This window comes from Perca fluviatilis, chromosome 19 (genome assembly GCF_010015445.1).
Source record: "Perca fluviatilis chromosome 19, GENO_Pfluv_1.0, whole genome shotgun sequence".
In the NCBI taxonomy this organism is placed as follows: domain Eukaryota; kingdom Metazoa; phylum Chordata; class Actinopteri; order Perciformes; family Percidae; genus Perca; species Perca fluviatilis.
The window spans coordinates 1,106,053-1,116,052 of record NC_053130.1 but is presented as its reverse complement, the minus strand read 5'-3'; the positions used below and the strand labels follow the sequence as shown (position 1 = coordinate 1,116,052).

Sequence of the window (10,000 nt, the reverse complement as noted above, 5' to 3'; positions counted from 1 at the left end):
AGGCCACGGCCCTGGAGCACAGAGCGCCGCTCACACCGTTACCGGAGAGAGGCTCCCCCTACAACAGAAAGTACAACATGAAGTACAACAGGGCCACGTTCAGCCCCAACAAAGCGTAGCAACGAGTTTTTTTAAACTGAAATGGGGGTGCTTTGAACACCCTGCTGTAAACCAAAAATTTTCAGACACGTCTCTGCTGATTGGCTATCACCTAGGACACGCCCACCAAACCAGAGAAACTGTCTTACCCCCCCAACCCCCGGCACCTGGCACAAGACATCTATTGTTATTTTGTGCACTGTCCCTGTTCAAATACATAAATTACAATTACAATTAGTATATATGTATATAGTGTCTCAGAACTGTGCACCTTACCCCCTTTTTTTGCACTACTTATTTTATTCCATGTTTTATTTATTTTAGGTACATGTTGGCACTGGGAAAGGAGTTGCTTTTAATCTCATTGTACATGTGTATAGTGACAATAAAAGGCATTTTATTATATTCTAAAACCGCCCCTGTTGCCTTCTCTGGTTTAGATGAGGACGCATTTCCTGCCACCACTAGGGGCCGCTGATTTATGAAACGCAAATTTATGAAAACTTTGAAAAAAGTGACAAAAATCTTTGAAGAAATTAAGACAATAGAACAATTGTAAGGAAGAAAGGCAAGCATGGGTCAAAACGCACCCATATCCTCTATTTATTGTGATTACAACTGTTTAAGTCCAACTCAATTCCAAACATAGTTGGATTTAATGACTTGTAATGTGTTATTTAGGGTGTATTTTTGCATTTTTCTTCCACAGTGTATGTGCACCGCTGCAGAAAACATTGAAACTACTCTCATAAAGCACAGTTGTAAGTGCAGAAGAGACGCTGAATGTCTCTCTAATCTGCAGAAAACGAGGCCAGTGTTAATATAAGTGGTAGAAATTAAACCCTTCATCAGCTTGTGTTCGCTCGGAGAGGATTGGAGAGAAAGTGAAGTGACCTCGACCTCCTGCGAGGATGGAGAGCGACACTGAAGGGGGCCTAATGTAATCTAATCTAATCTACGCCGATGATGAGAAACCTTGAGCGCAGGCCGGCAGATTACAGTCCTCTAACAGAGCGAGAGGGAAATGGGGAAAACTAGCGGATAATTAATGTGTGGGAAAGTCTGTTAATCAAAGCAAACAGATGCTGCTGGTTTAATAGAAAGATTAAACGAAGAAAGAGAGAGAGAGAAGCGCTACTTTAGTTTAGCAGTAAGCGGTGGCTTCTCTCCCTCTCTGGTTCTCCGCTGATCTGCGTGTTAAATCTCAGCTGTTGCGCTGGCTTTGCAATTAACGTAAAGAGTTTAAAATCACTCGTCTGTCTGTGTCCGTGGTGTGAAGTTATGAAACGCAGTACCAGAGGAATTAAAACATATTGGGAATGTCTTCAAATTTAAAAAAGGGTTCAAAGACATGACACTATAGTAGTATTATTCGGTGAGAATGTTGATAATGATGATGATGATGAACATCATAATTTATCATTATCATCATTTAGGATATTGTTCACCTAATGGTGGCAATGTATTGTATATAAGTACTGACCCTTATGGGTATATGTAGGCGTGTTTATGTATGTATGTATATATGTAGGTAAGTGTATGTATGTATATATGTAGGTAAGTGTATGTATGTATATATGTAGGTAAGTGTATGTAGGTAAGTGTATGTATGTATGTATATATGTAGGTAAGTGTATGTATGTATATATGTAGGTAAGTGTATGTATGTATATATGTAGGTAAGTGTATGTATGTATATATGTAGGTAAGTGTATGTAGGTAAGTGTATGTATGTATGTATATATGTAGGTAAGTGTATGTATGTATATATGTAGGTAAGTGTATGTATGTATGTATATATGTAGGTAAGTGTATGTATGTATATATGTAGGTAAGTGTATGTATGTATGTATATATGTAGGTATAGTGTATGTATGTATATATGTAGGTAAGTGTATGTATGTATATATGTAGGTAAGTGTATGTATGTATATATGTAGGTAAGTGTATGTGTATATGTAGGTAAGTGTATGTATGTATATATGTAGGTAAGTGTATGTGTATATGTAGGTAAGTGTATGTATGTATGTATATATGTAGGTAAGTGTATGTGTATATGTAGGTAAGTGTATGTAGGTAAGTGTATGTAGGTAAGTGTATGTATGTATATATGTAGGTAAGTGTATGTAGGTAAGTGTATGTATGTATATATGTAGGTAAGTGTATGTATGTATATATGTAGGTAAGTGTATGTATGTATATATGTAGGTAAGTGTATGTATGTATATATGTAGGTAAGTGTATGTATGTATATATGTAGGTAAGTGTATGTATGTATATATGTAGGTAAGTATATGTATGTACTGTATGTAAATCAAAATTTCTCCAACAATCTGCGTGTAAAATCGCAGCTGTTCCTCTGGCTTTGCAATTAATGTAAAGAGTTTAAAATCACTTGTCTCCACCAGAAAATAACAACCTGATCTCACAGAATTCTGTGAAATTAACACTTACCTTAAGTTTAGAGGTGTTGAAATTAATCAAATTATCGATGCATCGAATCGTGGACATGGACGATGCTGCATCGATAATCAACCGGCTCATAATCGATTATTTCTGTTTATAATGTAATGTAGGCCTGACAACATTTCTGTTTACATATTCTGGTATGTTAACACATTCAGGAGGTGCCATGTGCTCAGTGCTGTATAGTTTTATGTATCCAAGTTATTTAGTATTAGAGCTCTGCAGAATGTTTGGTTTATGAAGCTTGAAAAGCTATGAATTAAATATCCTACACGGCTTTAATAGAAACATGGATTTGACGCATCGTGATGCATCGAGATATCGAATCGAATTGCTGACGTGATAATCGTAATCGAATCAAATCGGGAGATCAGTGAAGATTCACACCTCTATTTAAGTTAAGGAGAAGGTCGTGGGTGGGTTTACGTTTCCATGACACGCGCCACAACAACGGGACACGATCCCCGGTCTCTTGGGGGAAAGTCCTCTGTTGTTTGACCCATCCACCTAGCCTAGAAATCTAGACGCACCCTAGTGGCAGCAAATTTATTTTGCAGCCAGGGGGGGTCTAGGCATTCTCCGTTGGCTTGCGAACTGGAAAAACCAAACTCTGGTCAGGCCAATCACATTGTGTGTACAGTCGGTGGGCGGGGCTTATGGCTGCTGCTGCTGCTGGTGAACAGCGGTCTTCTGAAGACTTGGAGTTCATCTTTTCTTTGAGAAAAGAACAAAGAACGGCTCTGAAGTCATTCTTAAAAAAGGTTAAAGCGCCCATATTATACTAATTTTCAGGTTCATAATTGTATTTTAAGGTTGTACCAGAATAGGTTTACATGGTTTAATTTTCAAAAAACACCATATTGTTGTTGTACTGCACAGCTCTCTCTCACTGCTGCAGATCCTCTTTTCACCTGGTTTCTGTTTCAGCTACAGAGTGAGACCTCTTTTCATCTTCTTCTTCTGTACTATCTTTGATTGCACTCGCACATGCTCAGTAGCTCAGATGTAGATCATGTCAGCTAGCTAGCTCTAGAGACAGTAAAAGAAAGGCTGTTTCTCCAACTTTGGTCAGTTACAAGGCAGGATCAGCTGGGAGACTTCTAAATGAGGGAGCACATGGAAGTAGTTCTTTTGTAGATTATGGTGAACTTGTGTGTGTTGTAGCAGTGCTTTGAGAACGAGGTACCATGCTAGTGTTAGCATTAGCGTTAGCATGCTAATGCTAACGCTACGAGCTAACGGTTGCGGTTAGCCAGCTCATTTCGGACTGTGACGTCACAGTCCGAGCCGATTTTGAACAGCTCACTAGGAGACTGAAGGCAGGACACATTCAGAAACCGGATCTCACTCAGAACACCATGGATGGATTATTTTCAAAGTGTGTATGTGTGTGGAAGCACCAGAGACACAAAAGAACACCCCAAATCACCAGAAAAAGTGTTTTTTTCATAATATGGGCACTTTAATCTATCGACTAGCTCCGCTACCTTCTTTGTTGCTCTGATTGGTTGTAGCGCTCTGCTATTACGTGCAGAGGGAATTTGAAAGACAACCGTTTGTCCCGCCCCTCGGATTGAGCCCTGACCAATGGGGAGCTCCCAGACCTCAACATCTGGATGTGGGGCTGGCTGGTCAGGCTACTATCCTCCACCATCCCAACCTACCTCCCTATGCAGATTTTCGGGCTTTCACAGTATTCGCTACCGTAGTCGCTGTTAATGCTATGTCATCTTCTCATTGACTTTACATTGGCGTTGTTTTCCGTGGTGGCCACACGTAATGCGCTGTTAACAGTTCGTGATCATTTCACGGACTTCTATGAGACGAGGCTCGAAAATAAACAGTGGGACGCAAGATTGTAGATAATATAGACAGTCCCTCCAGAAAAACGTGATTCTGCAATCGCATAATTCAACGCATAATCAGCCAATTTATGCGGGGCACATTTTTTTCAAATACGGCGCACTTTCGCCGCATAAATTGCCGATTTCCGTGCAAAATATGCGGGGCTTGCATGAACATCATCGAAAAGCAGGGTGTTGGGTGGGGGGGAATCACTTGTTTTTTCTCTTTCTCATCAAAGTGCAGTTTTTGCAAGTTCCCGCAATTTCATTGCATAAAATTGCATAAATATCCCGCATATTCCATCGCATTTTTTTAAGAAAAAATGCCACATAATCAAAGATTTTTGCCTGCAACAATCACAAAAAACTCTCAAACTCATTTTTCTGACTGTATAGGTCTGATAGTAAGTTAGTTAAAATCCCTTTAATCAGGGCATTGTTATGTAAGGGGCTGTATGATATCGTATGAAACTAGGAGACTGAGAATAGGTGACTGTGAGCCACGTGCAGAGCATTGGGAGCTGCTGGTTGTTTCGGCGAACATTGGGTTGAAGTTTAGGCGACAAAAAGTGATCGTAATGCGCCGACGAAGGTTAAGCTTAGGCACCAAAACGACTAGTTTAGTTTAGGAAAATGTGGTTTTGGATTAAAACACTTAATCTTGGATTAAAAACTAATTTCCTGGGTGAAAGTCTTGTGTTTTCTCCTTAACTTCTCCAGGACATGAACACCTGTTTCCTGGGTGAAAGTCTCGTGTTTTCTCCTTAACTTCTTCAGGACATGAACACCTGTTTCCTGGGTGAAAGTCTTGTGTTTTCTCCTTAACTTCTTCAGGACATGAACACCTGTTTCCTGGGTGAAAGTCTTGTGTTTTCTCCTTAACTTCTTCCAGGACATGAACACCTGTTTCCTGGGTGAAAGTCTTGTGTTTTCTCCTTAACTTCTTCAGGACATGAACACCTGTTTCCTGGGTGAAAGTCTCGTGTTTTCTCCTTAACTTCTTCCAGGACATGAACACCTGTTTCCTGGGTGAAAGTCTCGTGTTTTCTCCTTAACTTCTTCAGGACATGAACACCTGTTTCCTGGGTGAAAGTCTCGTGTTTTCTCCTTAACTTCTTCAGGACATGAACACCTGTTTCCTGGGTGAAAGTCTTGTGTTTTCTCCTTAACTTCTTCCAGGACATGAACACCTGTTTCCTGGGTGAAAGTCTTGTGTTTTCTCCTTAACTTCTTCAGGACATGATCACCTGTTTCCTACTGTTATATATCTAAGTCACATCTACCGTTCTATATCTATGCCTGGAGCGCTGGCCGGCAGATTACAGTCCTCTAACGAAGCGAGGGAAACGGGGAAATGAGAGGATAATTAAACGGGGAAACGAGCGGATAATTAATTTGGGGCAAAGTCTGTTAATCAAAGCACACAGATGCTGCTGGTTTGGTTTAATAGAAAGATTAAACAGAGAGAGAGAGAGAGAGAGAGAGAGAGAGATAGGGAGAGAGAGAGAGAGAGGGTGATACTTGAAGGCTCGTTTGACCTCTGCCGCTGGGGCTGATGGGAGATAAGATCTAAAACTTCTCGCTCTGAAGCTTCCTCAAAGTCTTTAGGAAACACAATCAACTGAACATTTACATTAATGTGTCTGAATAGTCTTTTCTGTAAAAATAACACAGTAAAACATACTGTGTGTGTGTGTGTGTGTGTGTGTCTGTGTGTCTGTGTGTGTGTCTTGCAAACGGCTTGCAAAATACTGTGCCATATCTGCTATTATTGGCAGCAGCCACATATGGCGGAGACGCTGCTACTTATACCCTTAAGAACCGAATATTGTGCTACCTTTACCCTCGAGAAGTGAGTTTTGTGCTACTTATACCCGTAAGAACCGAATATTGTGCTACCTTTACCCTTGAGAAGTGAGTTTTGTGCTACTTATACCCGTAAGAACCGAGTATTGTGCTACCTTTACCCTCGAGAAGTGAGTTTTGTGCTACTAATACTCTTAAGAAGTGAGTTTTGTGCTACTTATACTCTTAAGAAGTGAGTTTGTGCTACTTTTACTCTTAAGAAGTGAGTTTTGTGCTACTTATACTCTTAAGAAGTGAGTATTGTGCTACTTATACTCTTAAGAAGTGAGTTTTGTGCTACTTATCCTCTTAAGAAGTGAGTTTTGTGCTACTTATACTCTTAAGAAGTGAGTATTGTGCTACTTATACTCTTAGGAAGTGAGTTTTGTGCTACTTATACTCTTAAGAAGTGAGTATTGTGCTACTTATACTCTTAAGAAGTGAGTTTTGTGCTACTAATACTCTTAAGAAGTGAGTTTTGTGCTACTTATACTCTTAAGAAGTGAGTATTGTGCTACTTATACTCTTAAGAAGTGAGTTTTGTGCTACTTATACCCTTAAGAACCGAGTATTGTGCTACCTTTACCCTCAAGAAGTGAGTTTTGTGCTACTAATACTCTTAAGAAGTGAGTTTTGTGCTACTTATACTCTTAAGAAGTGAGTATTGTTCAGTTATACTCTTAGGAAGTGAGTTTTGTGCTACTTATACTCTTAAGAAGTGAGTTTTGTGCTACTAATACTCTTAAGAAGTGAGTTTTGTGCTACCTATACCCTCGAGAAGTGAGTTTTGTGTTACTTATACCCTTAAGAACCGAGTATTGTGCTACCTTTACCCTCGAGAAGTGAGTTTTGTGCTACTAATACTCTTAAGAAGTGAGTTTTGTGCTACTTATACTCTTAAGAGTAGTTTTCTGTTGTGAGTTTGTGCACTTATACTTTAAGAAGTGAGTTTTGTGCTACTTATACCTTAAGAAGTGAGTATTGTGCTACTTATACTCTAAGAATGAGTATTGTGCTACTTATACTTTTAAGAAGTGAGTTTTGTGCTACTTATACTCTTAAGAAGTGAGTATTGTGCTACTTATACTCTTAAGAAGTGAGTTTTGTGCTACTTATACTTTTAAGAAGTGAGTTTGTGCTACTTATACCTTTAAGAAGTGAGTTTTTATATAAGAGTTTGTGTACTTTACTTAGAGTGTTTTGTGCTATTTATACTCTTAAGAAGTGAGTATTGTGCTACTTATACTCTTAAGAACCGAGTATTGTGCTACCTTTACCCTCAAGAAGTGAGTTTTGTGCTACTAATACTCTTAAGAAGTGAGTTTTGTGCTACTTATACTCTTAAGAAGTGAGTATTGTTCAGTTATACTCTTAGGGAAGTGAGTTTTGTGCTACTTATACTCTTAAGAAGTGAGTTTTGTGCTACTTATACTCTTAAGAAGTGAGTTTTGTGCTACTAATACTCTTAAGAAGTGAGTTTTGTGCTACTTATACTCTTAAGAAGTGAGTATTGTTCAGTTATACTCTTAGGAAGGGAGTTTTGTGCTACTTATACTCTTAAGAAGTGAGTTTTGTGCTACTAATACTCTTAAGAAGTGAGTTTTGTGCTACTTATGCTCTTAAGAAGTGAGTATTGTTCAGTTATACTCTTAAGAACCGAGTATTGTGCTACCTATACCCTCGAGAAGTGAGTTTTGTGTTACTTATACCCTTAAGAACCGAGTATTGTGCTACCTTTACCCTCGAGAAGTGAGTTTTGTGCTACTAATACTCTTAAGAAGTGAGTTTTGTGCTACTTATACCCTCGAGAAGTGAGTTTTGTGCTACTTATATCCGTAAGAACCGAGTATTGTGCTACCTATACCCTTGAGAAGTGAGTATTGTGCTACCTTTACCCCTCGAAGTGAGTTTTGTAGCTACTCAATACTCTTAAGAAGTGAGTTTGTGCTACTTTTACTCTTAAGAAGTGAGTTTTGTGCTACTTATACTCTTAAGAAGTGAGTTTTGTCCTAATACTCTTAAGAGTGAGTTTTGTGCTACTTTATACTCTTAAGAAGTGAGTATTGTTCAGTTATACTCTTGGGAAGGGAGTTTTGTGCTACTTATACTTTTAAGAAGTGAGTTTTGTGCTACTAATACTCTTAAGAAGTGAGTTTTGTGCTACTTATACTCTTAAGAAGTGTATTGTTCAGTTATAATTTTAAGAACCGAGTATTAGCGACCTATACCCTCGAGAAGTGAGTTTTGTGTTACTTATACCCTTAAGAACCGAGTATTGTGCTACCTTTACCCTCGAAGTGAGTTTTGTGCTACTAATACTCTTAAGAAGTGAGTTTTGTGCTACTTATACCCTCGAGAAGTGAGTTTTGTGCTACTTATATCCGTAAGAACCGAGTATTGTGCTACCTATACCCTTGAGAAGTGAGTATTGTGCTACCTTTACCCTCGAGAAGTGAGTTTTGTGCTACTAATACTCTTAAGAAGTGAGTTTGTGCTACTTTTACTCTTAAGAAGTGAGTTTTGTGCTACTAATACTCTTAAGAAGTGAGTTTGTGCTACTTTTACTCTTAAGAAGTGAGTTTTGTGCTACTTATACTCTTAAGAAGTGAGTATTGTGCTACTTATACTCTTAAGAACCGAGTATTGTGCTACTAATACTCTTAAGAAGTGAGTTTTGTGCTACTAATACTCTTAAGGTGAGTTTGTGCTACTTTTACTCTTAAGAAGTGAGTTTTGTGCTACTTATACTCTTAAGAAGTGAGTTTTGTGCTACTTTTATACTCTTAAGAACCCAGTATTGTGCTACCTTTACCCTCGAGAAGCGGTTTTTTGTGACTACTAATACTCTTAAAGAGTGAGTTTTGTGCTACTTATACTCTTAAGAAGTGAGTTTGTGTGCTCTACATTCTTTAGAAGTGAGGATTGTTCAGTTATACTCTTAGGAAGTGAGTTTTGTGATACTATACTACTTAAAATGTGAGTTTTGTGCTACTTATACCTTAAGAAGTGTTTTTTGCTACTAATACTCTTAAGTGAGTTTTGTGCTACTAATACTCTTAAAATGTGAGTTTTGTGCTACTTATACTCTTAAGAAGTGAGTATTGTTCAGTTATACTCTTAGGAAGTGAGTTTTGTGCTACTTATACTCTTAAGAAGTGAGTATTGTTCAGTTATACTCTTAGGAAGTGAGTTTTGTGCTACTTATACTCTTAAGAAGTGAGTATTGTTCAGTTATACTCTTAAGAAGTGAGTTTTGTGCTACTAATACTCTTAAGAAGTGAGTTTTGTGCTACTAATACTCTTAAAATGTGAGTTTTGTGCTACTTATACTCTTAAGAAGTGAGTATTGTTCAGTTATACTCTTAGGAAGTGAGTTTTGTGCTACTTATACTCTTAAGAAGTGAGTATTGTTCAGTTATACTCTTAATAAGTGAGTTTTGTGCCTGTAAGTGATATTGTGTAGATCTGCTGCGTGCCACTGGTCCATGAATTTGTGTCTTGTATTGTACTGCATCTGTAATATTTGTGTCCCTGTACTATTTTTCTTTATGTGGACATAAATAAATGGTTAAAATGTTTTTTTGTTTTTTTTTTTTTGTTTTGTGTGTTTTGTGTGTGTGTGTGTGGGGGGGTGTGTGTGTGTGTGTTTTTTTTTTTGTGTGTGTGTGTGTGTGTGTGTAAAACAGAAGCAAAACAACCTCAACAGACAGAAACGATCAGATGTAAACCCAGTGAACTCCACACAA

At 38.3% G+C, this 10,000-nt stretch overlaps 1 protein-coding gene across 1 annotated transcript in view; it reads right to left on the bottom strand.

Moving 5' to 3' along the window:
* The window catches only part of LOC120548409 (acetyl-coenzyme A synthetase 2-like, mitochondrial), a 51,117-nt gene that overhangs the window by 6,410 nt on the left and 34,707 nt on the right, over nt 1–10,000 (bottom strand). Inside the window, 1 exon segment of the mRNA XM_039784672.1 lies at nt 5–58. Within this exon segment, the coding sequence (XP_039640606.1) occupies nt 5–58 (54 nt within the window).